General features: G+C 35.9%; 2 protein-coding genes across 2 annotated transcripts; one reads left to right on the top strand and one right to left on the bottom strand.

Moving 5' to 3' along the window:
* The first annotated feature begins 828 nt into the window (after positions 1 to 828).
* LOC105052988 (ALBINO3-like protein 1, chloroplastic) lies at positions 829 to 18,182 on the top strand. The gene is made up of 12 exons (XM_010933978.4): positions 829 to 1,317; positions 2,906 to 3,016; positions 4,757 to 4,831; positions 6,801 to 6,861; positions 9,085 to 9,158; positions 9,256 to 9,360; positions 10,468 to 10,575; positions 12,622 to 12,725; positions 16,282 to 16,509; positions 16,596 to 16,743; positions 16,833 to 16,949; positions 17,665 to 18,182. The coding sequence occupies exons 1-12, from the start codon at positions 964 to 966 to the stop codon at positions 17,746 to 17,748; spliced, it is 1,569 nt and encodes a 522-aa protein (XP_010932280.1). The 5' UTR covers positions 829 to 963; the 3' UTR covers positions 17,749 to 18,182.
* A 984-nt stretch (positions 18,183 to 19,166) lies between these two features.
* On the bottom strand, positions 19,167 to 21,529 carry LOC105052989 (uncharacterized). The gene is made up of 2 exons (XM_010933979.3): positions 21,492 to 21,529; positions 19,167 to 20,350 (listed from the first exon to the last, which is right to left on the bottom strand). Exon 2 carries the CDS (start codon positions 20,323 to 20,325, stop codon positions 19,366 to 19,368), a length of 960 nt encoding a protein of 319 aa, XP_010932281.1. The 5' UTR covers positions 20,326 to 20,350; positions 21,492 to 21,529; the 3' UTR covers positions 19,167 to 19,365.
* Positions 21,530 to 23,127: the final 1,598 nt, after the last annotated feature.

The raw sequence follows: 23,127 nt of genomic DNA, 5'->3' as shown, positions 1-23,127 counted from the left end.
ATTTTATATTTGCTTTTGGTGTTTTAAAAATTGATGTAGAGATTGATTTTATTTATTTATTTGATGAAGTATTATATTGGAGAGTTTTTTTATTTTTAATTTTTTTAAAATTTTAATAATTTTTAAATTATTTTAATTTTTTGATGAATTATAGGACTAGCTTGTTTAGGTCCTTCACTTATAAGAGCTAGAGTTAGGCTATTTATTTTGTGGCCCGTTTATTAAAAAGGATTTTTTCGGTCCGTAAAGGGCAGGCTGACCGGCTCATTTTGATGGCTTTAGTATCAAAATCTAAGAAAAGATCTTCCTTTAAGATGAGATTTTCATGATCATATGGATAATTAATAGCGATGTTGATTTTTTTGATTATAGTAAAATTTAACTTTATCTAATCATGAATATAATTTATCGGATAAATCTTAAGAAAAATCTTTGAAATAACACATTATCTACCAATTCATGCTCTTTATTTACATTTGAGAAATGTTTGGAATTATAGATTGAAGTGGCTATATCTCCCAAATACTTTTTGTTCATGACCAATAACTATATCCTCAAATACTTTTGATCCGTGATCAAAATTAGAATTAAAATTAAAATTAAATTTAAATACTAGAGAGGAATGAAGATTGAATTGTAAGAAATTAAAGCATTCCCATTCTTTTTTAAAGAGGTCTCTCCAAACGAAATGGTTTGGAATGGAAATCACCATTTTCCTTCCAACCAAAAAAGCTCCAGACAGCTAAATCTTGGCCTACTTGCATGCTATCAGGATGGGGTCACGACCCATTTTTTCACATGCAGTGCACATGCTTAATTTCTAGTCGACCCGTTTCTTTATTTTTCTCCCCACTCCTCTCCAATTTTCCAGCTTTTCCCACCGCCCCAAAAACCTCACGGCGTGCTCTGCTTCGCCTCTCCTCGGCCGCCGTAGAGAGAGCAGGGTGGACGAAGCCGTTGGAAATGGCTTCTCCCCTCTCCTTCCGGCCCCACTCCCTTCCCCTCTCCTCCTTCTGGGGCCGCCCCGGAGCTCCGGACCCCCTCTCCCGTCGATCCCACTTCGGGTTCTTCACCAAGAACCCCTCGCCCTTACTTCTCCGTGACGGCGGTTTCTTGGCGGCAAGGATGAGTTCGAGTCCTCATCTCCCCGATTTCGAGACCGCAGAGGGGCTTGCTCGTGAGCTATTCGGTCGGCTGGAAGGCCTTATCTATACCGTTGCTGATGCTGCTGTTTCCTCCGATGCCGCCATCGAAAGCTCGAAGCAGAACGGAGACTGGCTCTCGGGAATCACCAATTACCTGGAAACTGTTCTTAAGGTCGGTATGCCTGAGATTTTAGGACTTGGGATTCTAAAGATTCGTTTTTTGGCTGCACGATTCTAAAGATTCTTGAAATGGAAAACAAGATAAATGAATGATGGGCAAATTCAAATGGAAATGGAAAAAATAGCTCGAAAATAACTAATAACTGCACTTCTCAATCCTCCAGTCCAGCAATTGCGTGACATATTGTAAATCTGTTGTGCAAGTACTATGAACAGAAAAAGAAAAATAATATAGTTTTTAGACTTTATTGTACTGGAGAGTTTTTTAAATAATCTAAAAAGTCGAAGGATTGGTCGTTTAGTCAAGGTTAGGAGTCTATAGATACATGTAGTCAACAAAGTGAATTTTCTTGTTTCTTTTTTTTTTTTTCAAAAAAAATAAACTATGATCCAGTTTTAGGTTATTTAGGAATCCTGTTTTGAGTCAAATCATGTTTCTTGCACTCCTAAGTTCGTCATGTCCACACTGGGAGTCCTTCATGAACATTGTGTATGGTTGTTTAAGTGGATATGAGTAGGATTCACGAATGTGACAATTTATATGATTTATGGGTTATTTTAATAACTTGGTTCATTTGGGAGGGCATTCTTTCGATCTTGTCTGTACTCTTCTATCTCAACTACTTTTTTTTTTCCTTCTTCTTCCCTCTTCCTTCTTCTAAACCTTCCTCTCTCAAAGTAATCCTTTCAACCTCGATTTTGCTGTGCACCAAAGAAAACAAGAGAGAAAGACCAGGTCTGAACAAAATAGGGACAAAACTTCAGTAGCCCATATGTTTCTTTCTAGCTGCATGAGACCATTCAATTTAGCCTAAAGTACTTGCACCTGATACCTAAACATGGACTTTGATATGACACTTAGACATGGTTCAGTAGGAAGAAATAGGTCCTCTGCACCTCACTTCTCTGAGAAACTATGTGATACTCTTCCATGCAGAGAAAAAAAGATTTTACACCTGACTGATCTCAGAATACAAGCTTGTTGATTGACTGCAAATTTCGACATCTCTGCAACATGTTTTTCATCTTTTTTTCTGATCGCAATCAGGTTATGGTTTCTTAGAGCTGAATCTGGTGATCATTACGTTTTTACCTGTTCAACTTGCAATATTTACTGATATGCTGTTGCATGTACCTGTATAGAAGGTCAGTAATAAAAGTAGCAGTGAAACCTTTTTTAAAGTTAAAGTTAGATCTCTTACTTGTTGAAGCAATGGCATTTTCTGAATTTCTAAGACACTGACAGTAATCAGTAAAAGAGCTACATGTTCTAGCCAATTACTATGATCTAGAAGCCTTGTAAAAATAATGGGATCTGGTACACAACCATATAATGAGGTATTGACATTGACATGATACTAAACCTTTATATTTGCATACAGCGTGCTACATTGAATTCTGAATTAGTGAGATCAATCAGGACTTGCATTGGAGGAGAGCGACCACATGCTTGCACATATTAGAAGCAACACTGAAGTTGTTAACTGGACATATGATTTATGTATCATCCTCACTTTTTAGCAAGAAGTTTTTGATCTACGGCATCAGCTAATATGTACAATCACTCTTTCTGTTTACAGGTTTTAAAAGATGGGCTGTCAGCTTTGCATGTTCCCTATGCTTATGGTTTTGCAATTATTCTCCTTACAGTTCTTGTGAAGGCAGCCACGTTTCCTTTGACAAAGAAACAGGTCAAGTGTGCTTTTATTGTTCTATTCCTAAAGCTATGTTTTTGTTTTTGATGTTTCTGGATTGATTTTCTATCAAATTTCAGTTGGGCAAAACAGCTAGAGTGTTTTGTTCAGGATAAGCAGTTGATATTACGAATTGATGTCCTGCAATCACTTTTTGATAATCTGCAACAAATAAATAATTAAAACTTTATCTTTTATGTGCAAGATAAAATTATATATTACTATAGAGACAATTAAATAGATCTACATCTTCTATGCTGTTTTGTAAAGTAACTGGCTCATTTATATACAAATGCTGGTGCTGCATCTACTTTAAGATGTTTTACTGTTTGTCATATTGCCAGCTATTGGGGATAGTATTACTGATCTTACCTCGCTATTATAACATTTCAAAGGGTTATTAAAAGTGGATCAAGAAGCTCTTAAAGGTTTATGGATCTAGTCATAGATATTGAAAATTACAGCAGCTAGCTGAGGTCTCTGAGGTCTCTGTAGTCTGGGTTCTCAGCGAAGATATTCTATGAAAGCAGGGATTCATAATTCTTTGGCTTAAAAGAGAGGGAGAATGACCACTACATCCTTTTCCGACTTTCCTCTGAAAGCTTGCAAATTACTTGAAGAGCTAATTAATGAAAGAAGTTTAGGCAAGATTGTATGTTATGCAACATGCTTATCTAAAAATGTGATTTTGTTCCTCAGAATACTTTTTGAGAAGTGTAGTAAGTTCCAAAATATTGATTTACTTTTTGATGGGAGTGCAAAAATGACATGGTTTGCAAAAAACTTAGTCCACATTGGCTGAGAATAGTGTTGCTCTGCAAGGGCCCTTACAAGTTATGATCCCAACCATTCATTTGGGGCAGCCTTGAAGGCCTAGATCTTACCCAACTGCATGATTTCTAGCCTTAAAAGCTATAAAAGGAAAAAAAAAATGAATAAGGTTGGTATATAGAAAGAGGAAGACAGTTACAAAAAAGAGAGTGAAAGGTAGAAATAAGAGAAATACATATATATGGGAAAGAAGATCTGGCACATGGACCAAATGCACAATCCATATGGCCCTCTCATATGTAGGAGTGATGGCGTCTTGGACACAGTAAAGCATTAATCAACTGTTGAAATACCCATAGCAGTGGTGCTGGATTGGTGGGAGAAGAGAAGAGTGTAACCATCAATTATGTGGCAAGGCCAAAATGACTAGTTTGGTGTGGAATTCTGTTTCTGTGGTTTACTAAGTCGACTCCTCATTGTTGGTTGCTAGTTGTTTATGTATTGCTTGTCTATACTTAAATATTAATACTAATGAAAAAAAAAAAATGATTGGTCATTTTAAAAGTTATTCACCATTACAGACAGGTATCTTTGGTTCTTAAGTGATGAATTGGAAGTAATATGAAAGTTGTATCTTACATATTATTGCAGCAGTCCTATCTTTCGAAATACAAATTGAGGAAAGAGTTAAAGTTTAATTTTCAATATCTTTAACTGCTTTATCATTTGAAGAACCCAAGTTGAAGCTTTTAAGATGTTGTATTGTCGCTAAACAACATTTTGGAGCTTTTAATAAAAGTTGTTTTATTCACATTTTGGATTTATTATTCTTAGTAAAGCATTCTTTGTTTATCTCTATAATGTCTGTCTTCCAGTGGTTGTGTTTTACATTAACTAAGAGAACAGTTTAAATTTCTGAGTTTATATTATTCTCATTTTGGAATCCAAAATAAACTCTCTCTGCAGGTTGAGTCAGCATTGGCAATGCGATCGCTGCAACCTCAGGTCAAGGCTATCCAACAACGTTATGCTGGCGATCAGGTCATCTGACTTCCCAGACCTAATCATCTCTGAACCTCTAAAATTTATTAGACAGTTAACTATGCGATATAAATATTAAGCTGTGTAACCACACTTTCATCTGTGAGGATCAAGTTAAACTCATGTCATGTGAAATTACTGTAATAATGATTTCCTAGCAAACCTTTAAAAATTTCTACTTGTGACCTATGGTTGGAAAAATTTTAGACTTTTATTTTAAATTCTGCATCGTACTTCTATGTTTGTGCTGCAGTTACAACAATTTGGTTGTAACTGTTTTGAATGTGAACCTTGTTTGGTGGTAATATGCTTGGATTGAGAAAGTCTTGAGATGCAAAATCTCAAGTTTCAAAAGTAAGATGTTCTATTTCCATGTTTTATGTTTATGTTTATGTGTTGTAATATTTGCAAAATAGCAGAGTGTTCTGTAAAACAAGAAAGAAACATAAGAATGAAATGAGTAACAAAAAAATGCATCTATGTATTGTGTAGGTATAAAGAAGAAAATACTGCCGAAGGTATACTATCCCTAGTGATTTAACCTTTTATTTTCAAAGCATTGTTATGCAGATCATGGTAATAATGTGCATTCGTCTAAGTATGGTGCTTTTCACCATGGCAACTCGTAGGTATTTGACATTGTTTGGCATAACAGCCTGTGAATGGGGATATATAAATTTCCATGTTATGATAGCCTATGTAGCAACTTTTTTTTCCTTGTTTGTCTGGTGGATCCTGAACTAAGACTTGCATCACTTGGCAATCCTACCTCATTGGTTACTTAAGCTTACAGTTGAACTATATCTATGTGCCTGCGATACTTTCAGTGTTTAATTCTTGTATTATATATGCTACTTTCTCTACTTCTATGAATATAATAAGCAAAAATTTGATTTGATCTTTATAGTTTTGGCAGTTAATTTTTGTTATGTGGTATATATGCAATTTTTTATTGCTGAATCACTAGTAGATGCTCTTGAAGCCAAAAGAGAAAGATGGTTAAGGATGAAACCAATGAATGCTTGCGGAATGGTTACTACAGATTAAGTTTTTGAATAACATTTTTGATCTAAGTAGGTGAAATTTGTTTTCTGCTAACTCTTTGATGCTATGGATGGTAGATTAGTTAACAATGATTATCTGACTAACCAGTTAACCACTTGTGGTCATTTTAAGAAATTGCATAATGCCAACCTGTTCATACTTGGGAATAATGACTAACCTCTTATAGTATGAGTGCAGTTTCTAGTACAACATTGCAGAAACATTTGTAATTTAATTTACCCTTAATTTTTCTACTTAGTTTCATCTTGATCAATGATGATTGTTTCTATCACATCCTATGAACTTATCTGGTGATTTTAACTTACATTCACTTACTTTCAAGTACTGTCAATAGGGCTAGGATTTCAGGAAATATTTGTTTGATAATACTGTCCGGGTGCCAAGATTGACTTACATTCAGTTACTTTCGAGTATTGTCAATAGGGCTAGGATTTCAGGAAATATTTGTTTGATAATACTGTCCAGGTGCCAAGATTGTGTCTGCCTAACCCTTCAAGACTCACAGGCCTTGTGACTACTTGATGCTGTTCAGTGAAAAATTATATTCTCAATAAAAAGGAAAAAGAGTTCTTGGTGAAGTGTTCTATTATCTGTTGTGCAATGAATAGGTTGCTTTTCCATATATTTTACAACCTTTGAACTGCACCAATTTATGTAAGTTTCTTCTAGCATATGAGGTTTCAAGTTAAAGAACATCAGACCCCATTTATGGTGTTTATTTGACTCTGAGAAATTTCAAATTGAGTAAACTCAGATAATATATCATGAGAAATTCAAGTTGATGTGCATTTCTATATTTTAGAAAGTGCTTATTGAAAACTGTAACCATTTTTATCCTCAGAGGCCATTAATGTTTTCTCAAGATGTCTTTCGTTAACTTGCATTTTCCCTCATCCATTTACAGGAGAGGATACAACTTGAAACTGCTCGTTTGTATAAATTGGCTGGCATAAACCCTTTAGCAGGTGATCATATTTACATTCAGCAACATGAACTCATTATCATTGTCACCCAATGCATTACTCTTCCTTCTGCCTTGATAATTTTTTGAGATGCTGTAAAAATGAGACACTAGAATTTAGTAGAACATAAGTATATAGGCTGTGGAAGAAAGTCATTACATATTTAAGCTTCTTGGTTAGCTCAGAGTGTCTCTTGATCATCTTTGTATATCTTTTTGTGTTGCTCCATGTTGATACCTGGCATGATTTGCCTTGGTATTAGTTGCATCTTATTGATTTGAGTGAGGTGGGGAAGAAGCACAATCAAATCCCCAAATAGAAAATCTGTGTTCATATTACATTGCTCATCTCCATATACATAATATATCTGCTTGTATCAATTCAGAGATCTCTGTTTGGAGTATCTCTTGAACCATGTAACAAAAGCAGTCATATGAGGTGTAATATAGTCGCATGTTGTTCCCGACTTAGTTACCAAAAGTTGCCTTTTGTACTCACCATGGTATTAGATTCATTTTGTTCATCTCAAACTCTTCATATCGTCATGCTTAAGCTTGTTATCAGCCAGACATGAGCTTGAAAATTGTCATCAACCAACATGCCAATATAGTGTTGGAGCAGAAGTTTTGGTTATATGATGATATAAGTGCTGAACTTGCACTATTTAACTTACATGACAATGTAAATGCTGAACTTGCACCAACATGTCTACTTAGGATACTTCTTGCAAGGCATAGCTGGGGCAAACTTGTTGGCTGGTCACCTGTTAAAAATTATACTACTGGCTTTCGCTGTACCATGATGCTAGTAAAGAAACAATATGATACATGGGGATATAGCATATGTCAACATTATTAGCTTGCATCATATAGTTTTGGCCTATATGGTAGCATATTTCTGTAGTTTTTTCTTGGTTAGGTGTTGATGCTAGACTTGTGCAATTGCCCTGGCTAGGGCAGGTATGGGCCAACTTAATTTCCAGGGTCAAGACAAACTATAGGGCCAAGCTTGTGTTGATAGACTTTAGGGCTCATGCCTGGTATTCAAAATGCAAGCCTAATCCAATAGTCAAGTTAGGGTCTGACCAAGGCTAGCTTGACCCCTCATTTCAATTCTTTTGTCAAAGAGTGGAAATAGGTTAGAGCCCTAAAGAGCAAGGGTTGGGCTAGAGGCAGTTTGGTGTTGATTTGTTTGGGAAGGAGACAGAGATGGAGAGTAGGTTGGGTTGGTGGTGGTGATGATGATGGATTTTGTTTTTTTTTTGTTTTTGTTTTTTGGGTTGGGGGGGGGGGGATGACAAGTGCAAGGATGGCAAAGATTGCAGTGATGGAGAGACATTGGGGTACACCTACAACTGTGGTTGGTTGTGATGGCTGCTATGTGGAATGGAGAGAGGAAAGGATTTTTGAATTTAAAGATTTAACTATTATGTAGAAGGTTATATATTACATATTTAATGTATTGGGTCATGCTGAGTCAGCAAGTCATATTTAACCAAACATATGTTTGGCCCAGTTACTAGTCAGGCCTAAACCATCAATCCTGGACTAGCCTGTTGGGCCTAAGTTGGCTGCCTTCTGGGCAGGTTGAGACAGAATTGCCCAGGTCTTGCTGATGCATAATATGAATGGGTAAATTATGCGACTAAATTTTGTTATGTTTCTAGTGTTCTTCCCCAAGCTCTACACTAGCATCTTTTGGTAATTATATAATTTCTTGTAATTTTGTTAATTAAAGCTTAAGGTTCCCATTTTTTGTTAGGCCTTAAAATGCCGGGTACTTATGTAGCTTTTTCTAGTTTGTTTACGGCATATATTTATTGCATGTTTTTGCAATTAAGGTGCATTTTTGGGGTGCATTCGGTAGCTAAATTTGTTTAGATTGGTAAAGAAAATCTTGTTTATGTGTTCAAAGTCCACTACAAAGAAATAGAAGATAGTGTAAACATTTAAAGAAAGTCTCATCTAGTGCAGTTTTGTGTGCATATTGTGCATCTCCGCTAGAGTTCTGTATCATTCCATGCCTGTGCATGCTGAGGTTGTGGATGGATGCACAGTATTGCATTCCTTCGCAAAAGTTTTTATAACACCAAGGAACACCTAATTGTGAATATGTGTGCTTTTATGATTATGGAGTTTTTGCTGAGACTCTGCACATCTTGTGATCATTTTCATCTAGTATATTATTATGATTAACATGCCATATCTTGAAATTTCATCTTGTCAGGATGCTTACCTACTCTTGCTACAATACCGGTTTGGATTGGCCTATATAGAGCTCTCTCTAATGTGGCTAATGAGGTAGACTCATTTACTGTTTCTATATTTGTATATGCTGTTGGCCTTTTTCCTATATCCACTATATATTTAACTGCTCATTGCTTATTCTAAATAAAAGGGGCTCCTTACCGAAGGCTTCTTCTGGATACCTTCTTTGGCTGGTCCTACAACAATTGCAGCTCGACAAAGTGGTAGTGGGACCTCATGGCTTTTCCCTTTCATTGTAAGTGTCTCAACTCTCAAACATGATTTTCAAATTTAACAGCCTGCTTATGGTAAGTTTTTCTAGATACATGCTTAGGCTCATGTAATTCTAGATGAAGACATTGTAAGGCATCAAATAAATGAATTTTTAATGAGTAAAAAATTCCAAAGCTTTGTAGATATTCTGACCGACCTACAAAAAGGATAGTGTAAAGGCTAATTTATATGAAAAGAGGATTAAATTGGAAATGAGCCATGGAAGGTCAAATTATATCCCTTGAATGCTACTATCACGGTAATGAGGTATCTTTCTCTATTAGTCATAGGGGATATTAAAACTGCAAAATATATCTTTTACCTAATAGATTTATGTAACCGGGAAATATGTATATATTAGCATATAAGTTGTCTTTGTCCTGTACTTTCATTCTGTTGGTGGACATGGACATACAGGGCGAGTCCTATGCTGTCATGCATGGAATATTTTCATTTTCCTTACCTTTTTTGGCCACTAGAAAATTCTCAAATCCATTTCTTTATTTGGCATGGATTTTTGGCAGGGCATCAACCTATGTTTTTCATTGTATATTTTATTTTATATGTAACTATGTTAATTTTTGGGATAAAATAATTATAAAAGTAAATAAATAACTTCAGAAAAAAATGCCAAATTGGTGCTAGAACCTTAGACCATAAAAAGCACTTTTCTTTGAGCAGTTAGACTTGGCTATTGGTGGGTTGGCTATATGCTTCCTCTTTCAAAACCATGAAAACTGTAGTAACCCAAAGTAAGAACAATGCACATCAGAACATAGAGTCTGATTACCAGCAGAGTGATTACTTTTAGGAAGGCTACAAAAATGACTCCTGCATTGCACAATTGTTCTGGATCACCTTTATCACCCATCTTGCATGATCAGCAAGTAGCATGTTTCAATCCTTCATGTAATAAATAAAACAGGTTTAGGTTGCTGATTCATTCACATGGTCTCGCAGTAGCTAGTCCAGCCCTTGTTTTTCATTTATTTTGTGATTTTCTTTTTTCACCATTAATCAGCTGCTTCATTCATTGATCATGATGTATAGAAAACTAGGTCTAATTCACTGATGCCTAATATTGTTGCAGGATGGTCATCCACCTCTTGGATGGTCAGACACATTTGCATATCTTGTCTTGCCTGCTTTGCTGGTTATCTCACAATATATTTCAGCTCAAATCATGCAGCCACCACAGGTTAGTTGTCTATAATTTTACAGCAATTATTCTTGCATTTTCTGTTGCACAAATGGCCTTACAATAACAACCACCAACACAACTTTTATGTAGATCCATCAAAACTGGGTGCCAGATTATATCATCAATATCACAACTTATCAGCTAAAATTATTTTTGTCGGGCCTATTGACAGTCTTAGCATGTACAAAATGTTGCTATCAACTTTTGTAAGCTTGAAATGTAAAATTAGCTGGGTTGTTTCATGGATCTGTGAATTTGTGTGCTTACATTTTTGCATTTCGATAGATATGTGACTATCAAATCAACTCAAGGCATTACTGAAGATCTTCCTAAAAGTTTATGTTCAACCAACTTTCATGCATCATTTCTTTTATCTTCATTTCTCTGGCATATTATAGAAATCTGTATGGTTTGTTGACATCATTCATTTTGTTGTGTGTGAATTTGGCTGAGTGGATGCTGTAACTTCAGATAAAATTATCATGTGTTCAACATGTCACTCACACATGCTGGTATGTTGCTCAAATGCACGGCCATAGGCTGTAAAAAGATTAAACTGTTTGCAAGCAGCCCATGATTGGCTTTAGATTTAGCTCAAAATGAGCCCATTCACTTAGTAAACAAGCCATGCACGGGCTAATGTATATTATTAATTCATAATTTATTTCTACAAATAATCCTTTTATCCTTGTTGACTTGTTATGTTATTACTTTGTTATCTTGGTACCATATCTTTGTCTAATGGCTCAAATATGCTGTAAGTCTAAGAGTATGGTCAATGAGCCCTAAATCTATGAAACTCTTTTGAACAAACCCTTCCTCATCTCCAATTCATCTTTCTTCTATCCTTTCCTCTCCAGCTCTCCATCACTCTGTTCCTTCCTAGTCCCTTACATCATTTCTCTTTCTCTCCCATGGTGGGGCCTTAGAATCTGGTACAAAATTCTCCCACGTTGCACCTGGCCCGATGTTGATCTTAAAGTCCAGACAATTTTGAAACAAGATTTTATTCGCTCATCCATTGCCGCTGCCTTTGCCTTCTCTTTGCTCACGGTCCATTTCAAACCACTAGGCCCATCCTCTACATTGATGCAATCTTTGAATCCCTCATGCCGACAGCCTCAACCATGCACCTCCCTTGGCCGCTGTTGATGTTAAGTTGCTATTGATTATTACTCAGCCTATTAGTTCAAACTAGCAAGCGTGTCATGATGGGTTCGACCGCTCGGGATTGAAAGAGCTGAGCTCAAGCCAGTTCCCAAGAAGTTCCTAGTCTGTGTCAAGCTCAAACCAAACCCAGCTTGCTTGAGCTTGGCTTGTAGACCCACCTACATAGCTATGATAAATTGATTTATACAATATTTTAATTTCTTTTTTTTTAAAAAAAATGCATCAGTTGTTTGCACTCATTTAGTCATTTGTCTTCTTTGGGACTGTCTGATATTGTTTGATGCAAACTTGAGAATTTGTCACCTTTGCTTTGATGGCTCAAATTCTGCCATCTCCAGCCAGGTAGTCTGGTGGCAGAGGTGCATGAGGGAGCACTAGATTTAAATCTTTAAGTGGCTCAGGGTGTGGATTGGACCAATTTGTGTTGAAGTTTCCCAAAACTATACTTACGATGTTTTGTATGTCCCTAAGCCGCCATGTCAGAATCTTATTCTCTTTCTTTATAGAATGCACAGCACTTGGTCCAGTTCTTTAAGGGAAAGAGAGAAGATAATAAAGCAAAACTAGGAGTGTATTAATCAGTTTAGTTACATTTCAAAACTGAAACTTGAATTAGATGGTATCATAGCTAATGGTGTTTCTTTTCACACGCATTTTCCATGCCCCACCATACTACACATACATACATACAAACATATGTGTGTGTGTGTCCTTTCAATTGGCAAGTTCAACTATTTTTGAAAAATCATCACAAACAGTAGATATGTTGCAGTATTTGCTTGACCTGTTTTTCAAATTGTTTTGTTATTACATGCAGCGATTTTACTTATATTAACATTGACTGGTTGAAGTTACTTGGGCATCTAATTGCAGAATAGCGATCCCAGCCAGAAAAGTTCTCAAGCTTTGACCAAGTTCCTTCCTTTGATGATTGGTTACTTTGCTCTTTCTGTCCCTTCTGGCCTGAGTCTATATTGGTGAGAAGGTGTTATCATCTTTTTCAGCTGTGCTTTTGACTTTGAAGTGAATTGATATGAATATTTTCTAGAAACAATAAAAATTTACATTTGGCAATTGTGGAAAGGAGCCAACCATCTAATAAAATTAGAAAAAGATATCCATGTTTATCAATGCTTGTATATGCGAGGGGCTCTTCTGTGATCTTTTTAGGCCTTCCCCTGCAAATAGCTATCATCATTGTAAATCTTCATTATGTTTACTTTGCATAAGTCTAACTCATTGTTCTATATATGCTTAATGCTTAATGTTTATATGTGTGTACTATGTCTCCCTCAGGCGAGGTTATTAGACTCTGTATTATTTACTCTACTCTCAGCCAAATCTAAGGTGATGCAAAACAAATAAAATTAAAATTGGTCTATTCAGTTCATAAAGGGAAAGAATTTGGAGAATGATTTTGCTTCATGCTGTTTCTTGTGAAAAAATCACTCTTTGCAATCTGGCTGCAAGGTGGATCTGGAATCTTAATCTTTTATGGACATCATGCCTTAGAAACCTTTTTAAAGCTGCCTATATGAAACTCATAAAAGTCACCGTCATACCTTGACCAGCTTCTGTTTTATCGTCTTGATAATCTTCCATCATTTGTAAATTATTTTACCATGAACTTCTATAAAAGCTAAAGCATGCATCTTAGTTCTTTGTAATGAGTTGTCTTGACGTTTTCCTGAGAAGCTATGAAACACAAGAACATCAATCTTTTCCTGAATTCTGTACATTATGGAGCTAATTGATGCTTGATAGTGAGGTTTTTGTTGTATCCTTAGGGCTTTTGTTGCAAGCTGTTATCATTCTTATGATTATCTCTTGTTGTTAATTTTGCTATAGTTCTGTGGTTGCCTCAAAACTTGCACCCAATTATATGGGATCATAACTCTGTTCCAGACACAGTGGTAGGTGAAGGTAGGGATCGGTTCTTTGTCAATTTGCAGCTGATAAACATTTTCAAAGGAAAGAAAGAAATCTGTCTTCTGAAACATGAGATTGGTTTCATGTGTTCGGGGTCTAGACTCCAGAGTATGCTTATAATGATGATGAGAGAAAGAAGAGGCCCTCAAAATGGTTGAACAGAAGGTTGACAAACTAGGGGACTCTGCTTCACCCCCACTCTTCATTTTATCCAAATCTTATGGCTTATACGACGATTTTGCATATAATAGAAAGGATAAGTTTAAAACAGGGAATTGCAATTATGTTGAATAACAAACAATATGTTGATAAGTAAACATGATGCATCAAACAAATTAGGAGCATTCATTCAGCAACACACTTAGGAGGGGTGACTAATGCATGGTAGCAAGAAGACAGATAGGATCTACTATAATATAATTTTGGAAAATAGAAGTGCAGGAGCAAATTGTAGCAAGTCTTGTGATGAGTAGCTTCAGAGTCCAGTATCATAGGAGAATATGAAGATTTAGAGCACACAAACTTGGTAGAGGGAGCCCTAAGAAGCTGTTTCTGAAGTTCTTATGAATATGGCAAATATGCACTTGTTGATGCTTCTTGGCAAGTTAAGCAATGCTAGGCATAGGAGAAAGAAAATCGGGCAATGGCACCTTTACTTGAAGGGAGATAATGATAGATTGGTGGGAGTAAGTTGCTTCCTCACCACTTTTGGGAGGCTTGGTCTAGATGCACTGCATGTTGATACTAATGAACCATGTAAACATGCAGGATAACCTATAAATTCAGTATGATGAAGAAACAAGGATGATTTCTAGATGGAAGAAAGAATGGCAAGCAGGATGAGAGAGCAGGTTTCGCTAGAGAATGCAGGTAAAAGAGAAAAATCAAGGACTATTTCAAGGCTGTGTACATAGAACATAACAGGCAAGCTGGAAGAAAAAGCTGATCTCCTCAGCATGCAACTGGTCTACAACATGTGTGTTATGGCACATCATCTATGGTAGACATTTGTGGTCCCTGAAATTTTGGTAGTCCAACTTTAAGGAGGTGGAACACTAGCTTCTGGTCTTAAACAAGACGACTCTAGGTTTTGATACAATTGTTTGTTATCGGAGGAACGAGTTATGGGGCAGTTATCAGTAGTCAATTTGAATTGGTGACCTGATAAGATTTTGTTGCAGTCTACATGAAAAGCACTTGAAGAAACAATCTCTCAATGTTTGATGAATGCATGTGCTCAACTATGTTTACTGCCATAAGACCCAAGACATCAATCTTCTTGATGATTAATGGGTGACAGAGAATCCATCTCTTGAATATCAATTGGAAAATGTTTTGATATGTTCTAATTACAGTATTTGTATCTTGAGGAAATAATTTGAGAAACAAAGCCAACTTAATGAGGAGGAAGCATCCAATGTCTCATGATTTTATTCTATAACTAAGATAGTCAGGTGTTAAATTGGCAAGTTATTTTATAAGCCAGATGATCAAAAGGTGAAAAAAAAAGTGGCATGCATCTGATGAGCCAGATAATTAATCTGTTTATGGAGATAGATTAGTGGAGGTTTTAGCTATTTGTGCCACTTGTCTTTATGCTTCTTACGGGGTCACATCCTAAAAAATTACAAGCCCTACATTTTCATAATCTGGATAAAAATAGCTTCATTGGTTTCCACTTTATGCTTTCAGTGTAGCTTTATTTCTTATTCAACTAATTTTAATCTTTCATTCTTGCCTTGATCTTGGAAGCCAAATGCAACTTGCTAGAAGCCTATTTGTTCATCTGTGTTTCATCAATGAATACGGACCACTGAATCTGGTTGTCACTGCAGGAGAAATGATGGACAGTTCTGCTACTTTATTTAATGCAAAATTAACATTATTAATTTTTTAAAGAAAACTTTGTCATATCTGTACAAGTATAGCCGGTAAGGTTTATTATGTGTAATTCTTGCATAATAGATTCAACATGGTAGGAAATTGTCAACTTTTGATCTTCTTTTGGTTTGTTTATGTAAAACAAATTATTATGCCCACTGTTTCTTCTATTTATTTAAACATATTTTTACCTTTGCCTCCCATGATGGATGTGTTTCAAGATTTTGTCAGATCTTAATAATCATCTCTCACTGTCTAGAGAGTGAGTTCCCATGGTAAACAGAATGCTTTGACAATACTTGGATGGCCATGGGATTTAAACTATTACCTTTAGTTCCAACTTTTATATACTTCTGGCTGTCGTGAAGAGTACGGTAACAGAATTGCTACATCTGAAGTTGGCATTCGGAAACAGCTGGATTGATATCTCCTGAGAGTTGCCCTGTTATCTACTGGTTGCTTTGTATCCTCCTAAATTTTGTTCATAATAGGCCTTTTTGAAGCTTTTGTTTCTCATTATTGAATTAGCATTGTTATTATTACTTCATTAGCTGTAGGTATTCTTTTCTTAGCATAAACTGTTCCATGTCCTAGACAATACAAATTCTCTTGTTGATGAAATTTCCCTTGCTGTTTTGCTAAAATATTGGCACCATTAAAAATTTTTGCATTTTTTTCACAGAAAAGGAAGCTATGACAAATCAATTATGTGTTGTTGTCCAGGTTTACAAATAACATTCTGAGCACGGCACAACAAATATGGCTTCAAAAGCTTGGGGGTGCAAAAAATCCAGTTAAAGAGTATATTGACAGAACAATTAGGGATGAATCATCTAACATTCCGAATTCTGTATCCAATATCGAGAAGTCTATACTTGATATTGAAACACAAAAAGCAAAATCCAGTCAAGGAGAAAAAGCAAGTCCTGGTGGATTGCCCCGTGGTGAAAGGTTCCTATTTTTTATATCCTTATAAAATCATCTAGAAGTTTCTATAGATTTTTGAGTTGTTTGTATTCATAAACTATTATATGCAGGTTCAAACAAATTAAGGAGCAGGAGGCAAGGAGAAGAAAACAAAAAGAAGAAGAGAACGAGAGAGCAAAAGAGGTAGCAGATGGTTCTCATCTGATTACTGAGCAACAAAATTCGGAAGTTAAAATATTAGAGAACAAAAATAAACAGGTAGAAGCTGATCTATCTAGGCTGCAGATGATTGACTATAATCTGTGACTGTTCATGATTGTTTGACTGCTAAATTTTCTTCTAAACAGGAGCCGGATATAGATAAAGTAGATACAGATTTATCTATGAGCAACAATGGGGGACTCAATGGTAATGCTGGTCCAGTAATGACAAATGAAAGAAGTCTTCATGACAATGCAGAAAAGGTGTTCCCTTTGAAAGCGAATATTTTTTTCTGCTGTTACTTTTCCCTAGTTGGAAATATAATCAGGACTAATTGCCAAAAAAATATACTTTTTACATGATAATGATGAACGTAGATGTTTGAATGTATTATTAAGCACATATAAGAGTATCTGTAGTAGAGAAAATGAATTTTTATCCGTTTGTATGTAAACCTAAAAAGGCTTCCTCCATCAAAGTAGAGAAGCAAAAGAATTATAGCGGCATAGAATTCTGGCCTAGCAGATTCTTTACGATTGAATGGCTGGTACATCAATGAAATTGAGCAACACATTTTAATGGGTATAACAAGCAACCTGTAACCTACCTGAGGTTGAAGGTGAATATGTGGTGGCTGACTTTATGCATGTGAAATACAACCATAATGAGTAATGTTAGAGATGGGGTAAATTAGTCACTGTAGCATGTTTATTCCATTATGTTAGAATCAAATCTGTGTTTTGTTTGGTTCGCTCCCAAGTTTAGAGAGATGTATCGATGTACATGTCATGTTTAGTCTGGCTCAGATATAACTATGTATTCTTTCTTTTGGTATCCATTTTGATTGTGTTGGTTTTTTTTATTTGGATCAAACATGTGAAACCACAATGTACTGGAATGTTTGGAATATGGTTGATTTATTAACCGAAATACTCTGCAGATCTAATTCTTTGATCTGAAATTATGTCTATATTTCAGGAAGAAGTGATCGAAGTACATTCCCCAACTGGTAACCAGACTTCACATGATGCTCTTGACAGAAGAGATCAGGAGACAGAATGAGCTGAAGCTTAGCCATCATATGGATAATGCTGGTTATATGTTCCCTCTGGCTAGTGGCATGCTGTGGTTGTACACTTTGTGCTGATTATCTATTCCATCAGATAGCCTTCTGCATTCGGTTCGTTTGCATGGGGATGATCTTTTCTCATGGTGCTTCCGAATGCAACATATGCTGCATCAAAGTGCTTACCGCACTCTGTACCTCGTTGGGGCTCCATGATTGTAAATTCTATCGGATGAAGACATATCACCAAAATTCTATTCTATATCCCATGCATGAGTTGTCTGGAAATCAAAGTTTAAAACTTTACACGGATTGTGACAAGTTATTTTGACATTTCGTCTTCTGGCATGCTTCAGGAAATGTGATGATCAGGACCCCATGTGAATTAATAAAGTTATTATGGAACTGCTATTGCAGTCGTCTTCTGATACATGATTTATGATATAATTATTTCATTTTTGGGCGTCCTGGAATGCGTTGTAAAATGTGATGATTGTTACCTTATGTTCAATTAACAATGCCATGATGAAACTACTGTCACATCCTTCTTTAAAACAAAGGTTGAGAACCTGATGGAACGAAGTCAGTTTCTACCACAAAAGATACGTGGTGGATTTGATTTCTTTATCAAATGAATGGTGCAATTATAATTGACCAAGCAATGCCTCTCTAGAAAGCAGTGTCTGCTGGGAGCCGTCTTCCACCGTCCTCAGGTTTTTTTTTTTCCCTCTTGCCATTTCTTCTGCCCACTTTTTTGCGAGAAGCCAGCAAATTTAACACGAAAAGAGCTGCAAAAAACAACTTTATTGTGCCGAGGCTGTTGAAGCAGTAGTGTGTAATTTTTTTCAGCGTTCTGTGACCATACATCGTCTGAGTTGCTAGAATTGCAGTAAAAGCAGTAGCAAGATTAGTTCCATAGTCTGAACTTTTATGTTATAATTTAGACTACTTGTCATTGCATTGTAAAGTTAATGGGTCTTTTATTCCTCTATTCATTTAGTTGAATGGCTTATTATACCTTTCAACTAGCAAGATTAGTTCCATAGCCTAATGTAGTACTCTTGGAAACCCATGTTAAGAATTCAGGCTCCAAAAAGTGGGTTCCAATTAGTAAATGTACATGACTAATCGGCGACAAATCGTGTCCAAGGCTGCATACCAGATACAGAACAACGTAGAATTAATGTGTAAGACTGAGGTAAAGTACAACTCCATGAGGGTATTTGAGCATCAAGATGACTTTTATATATATATATATCAAGAGCATCAAGTTCCTCATGAAAAATGCCCAAGTTGACTGTTGTGGGGAAGTGAAAAAAGCAAAGATGGGAGGCCCAATCTTTCATACTACATAAGATTTTGTTAGCAACATTTTATTGCTAGAAGAAACACAACAACCCCTATAAGACTGACAATTTATATCATACAATATACCATGTAATTCAACACTTCCACTATAATTACCACCATCCATTAATTGCAGTAATGAAATGGAATTAAAGCACACTATCCAAAAGTTCAAAGATGATAAGCTCATCGGTGAATGCTCCAAGGCATCACAAAAGTTGATGCACGACAAGTTTATTGAGTGCATGCACTTGGGCATACGATTCTCAGTCAAGGGATTTAAAGATATCTAGTTTTGCTCGAAAAATCTTCTCCGCATCCTCTACTTCTTTTCTCAGGGATTTCATCAGTGCAGCCCGTTCTTCATTGGAACCAACTCTAGCTTTCAACTGAGAAACCCTGGCCTCCACATCCAGCAGCATCCTCTTCAATTTATCAGCTTCAGCTTCCAGCATGTCGAGCTCCGTGAGCTGCTCTTCCACTTCACGCTTCCTCTTCTTGGCCAAACGAAGCTGATCATTAGCAAGACTGAGGTCGAAGATACTGCGAGATGGGAGCTCCAAACGGGCCATGAGATGTCGGACGTCGAAGCCTAGCTTCTCCAGGCCCCTGGCTTCTTCCATCATCTCTTTGATCTCCCTGGGATTCGACAAGCAATTGGTCTGCAATGCCTTGTCCATGAGATCCACCAACTTGCACCACAGCGCTTGGTAAACGGTCTTCTTGATCCCTTCGTCGACGCCGTCATGCAGCAAGCCTTGGTAGTGAGGGTGTTGTGGGATGAGCAAGAACAAGTTTGGGTACCTCCTCGTCACCTCCAATCCATAGCGTTGTGTTTCGGTTGGAGCCTCCTCCTCCTCCTCCTCATCATCATCATCATCTGAGGAGGAGACTTTGTTCGGGTCTTGTTTGTTCATGAGTCCCCACTGTTGGAAGAGTTTGAGCTCATTTATCAACTTTGCATGGGGATCGTCGTCGTCTTCTTCTTCTTCTTCTTCGTCGGTCTCTGTTTCTTCTTCGTCTTCTTCGTTGGTGGGACTTAACTGGAGTGCATGTTTCCTTCCCCTGTTCTTGCGTTCCACGTCGTTCTTTGTTGTTGGCCGCGTGGAGAGCTCTTGGGGGTTGCTGGATGCGTCCTGGATCGTAATGGCTGATGAGGGAGTGTGGGGTCTTGGGGTGAGAGCCCAGCTCGGTGACTTCCTGGCAACTACTTTGATTCTCGCCATCTTAGCAAACCGAAATTTTCTTTCTCTACGACGCATAAAAGAAACAGCAGGTCAGCAGATAAAGGTTCCTACGTACGTAGTTATCTATCGTGCTGCTTGCCTTTTTCCCTCGTTAGATAAAAGGGGAACTCCTCATTTTTCTTTTCTTTTCTTTTTTTTATTTTGATAGACAAATCCTCATCTCTCTCTCTCTCACAGAGAGAGAGAGAGAGAGAGAGAGAGAGATGAGGATTTGTCTATCAAAAATTTAAAAAAAAAAAAAAGAAAAGAAAAATGAGGGGTTCCCCTTTTATCTAATGATGGAAGAGAGAGAGAGAGAGAGAGAGAGAGAGATTCCAAAAATTAACTTTATTGTTGACAAGGTGATGCAAGAAGATTGAAGCAAATTCATAATTATATGTACATCAACAGAAACACATTACTAATCTTTCTATGGTCATTTTCTAGTTGTTAACATTTGCTTTATTTTTGTTCCCCACAATTGTGGCTCACGGCAAGCTGACATTATACAAAGATTGTATTTTGGGTCCGAGTAGATTAATATTAATTCTTCACAAAAATTAAATTTGGATATCATCTTACCAACCTCTAATACCAATAAGAGTCAAATCTATCTTTTTAAAATAATAAGATTCTAATCGATGTCCTACAGTAATTTTTTTATTTTTTTTTTCAACAATAGCTATGCTCCTCTCCATATCACAACTTTCAGTGTGTCCCCACTTGAGAGAGTAGTGTTCACCTATTAAGAAAATAGAATATAGGTTGATGTTTATGATTGAGATCAAGCAGGCATCAGCTATAAAAAAAAAAATTAAAATAAACTTTGTATAAGATATGGAGTTTATAAGTTAGACCCTAAACCATGAGAGATCAAATTAAATAGTTGATTCTCTTGTTCAAAACGTATAACTCCCAAAAAAACAATACATGTTTTAACTACAAATTTCCAAGTACTTGCATACATGCAACTCATGGATGCTTAGATATATAACTATGTCATATCTAGCTATTGTGGAAGAAATGATGTAAGAAGAGAAGTTAAAGAAAATATAAATAAAGAGAAGATGAGCACTTTTTTATGCAAAGTGAGGATATGACAAGAAATGAGAAGTTGAAACAGAACTATGAGACTCATTAACCCAAAAATGAGAGAAACTTCTCACCTTAAAAACAAAAATGAATAGAAGTTACAAGATGGAGATGGATACTTCAACATCCCCGTTTCTAGCAATGTATACCGCTATATATAGAAGTTTTTTTTGAACCGTTGGAGCCTAACATAGATTAAATTCACCATTTGACTGTTAGGATGGGCAGTGGAAGATTTAATATCTTTTGAATTTTGAAAACTCTTTAATTGATGCAACGGTCACTTACCATCGAGTTTCCAATAATTATAAAACTTTAAATGCTCCATTAGTTATCTCAATATGAAGTAATTCTACTCGTTATTACGAAAGGAAAATATATACATGTAAAAATAAAGATCCAAGTGATTTGAATGCTTTGAAGCTATAAAACCAGAAAAAACACAACCTTTTAAAGCTAGAAGGGAATATATATATATATATATAATATATATATATATATATATATATATATATATATATCCATTTGATTTATGGATAAAAAACTTCTGGAAGAACTTCATTTTTTTTGTTGCCAAACAGGATATTGTAAATCATGATTGATGAGAGGGGTTAACAATGATTCTTATTTTGTTTGGAACTGAATATTTTCAAAACATGCACCCCCTCTCTCTCTCCTCTAGTCTGATACACACACACAAATATACCTATATTTGCATCTAAATACAAATTGTATAGGTAGATGTAAATATAGAAGTGTATGTATGCAACACATGTGAATATGCAAAAGCATAGACACAAATATAGACTTGGATACACATAGAAATAGTGAGAATCCTTTACAAGCTCAATCATTTTAAATTCCTATATTAGACTACAACATTGGCGAATTAGAACATCATGTAATACTTTTCTTATACTTCTTCTTATGCATGGTTGGTTTGCCTTAGTGTTCGAAGATTCCTCTCCATAGGTAAGTGATTTCTCAATCTTAAGTTAGTAGTCCTCTAACATCAACCAATCTAAAATCTCCAAGTGTCTCTTGCAATTTTCTGATACTAGTAAATAGCACATACTAATGGAAATAGAGGAGAATATTAAAAAGGATGAAGAAGAAGAAGAACAAATATCACATGTGTACATGATGTATATGGGGTACAATGAATCATTCTTCCCTTTTTGTTTGTTTCAAAAAATGGCATAGGATGTTAATTATTAAAATTAAATTTATATAAGGATCTTTCCTTGACCGCATACTTATATGGATATAATGTTGGTAGTTTTTATAATAATTTCTTGCTATAATATTTATATTAGACATCTTAAACATCCTTGGCCTTTAGAAATATCTTACAACATTTAAGTCTCCTCTAACCAACCTGTGGCTATCATGTGAAGGCTTGAATATTAGCTGCAAGCCGTCAAGTTGGGTATTTTGATCAAAGTTGATGATACATCCAATTTGTTAAATTTAATTCAAATTGCCAATTAATACTTATCGAACTAGTTTAAGGTGTAGTTCAATGTAAGGCAAAAAAATAGTGTATTAGGAATTCCATTAAATTCTATACAAATAATAGATTTCCAAACTTCACTCCCTTAACATTTGGTTCTATATCATTTATCATATCTATTTAATAAATTTGTTTTCTTAATAATTTTTTTTTGTATATCAAAAGCAAATCAATTTTTTCCCCACTTAAACACGTAA

Source organism: Elaeis guineensis, chromosome 10 (assembly GCF_000442705.2).
Source record: "Elaeis guineensis isolate ETL-2024a chromosome 10, EG11, whole genome shotgun sequence".
In the NCBI taxonomy this organism is placed as follows: Eukaryota; Viridiplantae; Streptophyta; class Magnoliopsida; order Arecales; family Arecaceae; genus Elaeis; species Elaeis guineensis.
Note: the sequence above shows the minus strand (reverse complement) of the source record. Positions and strands in the feature narration are given on the sequence as shown.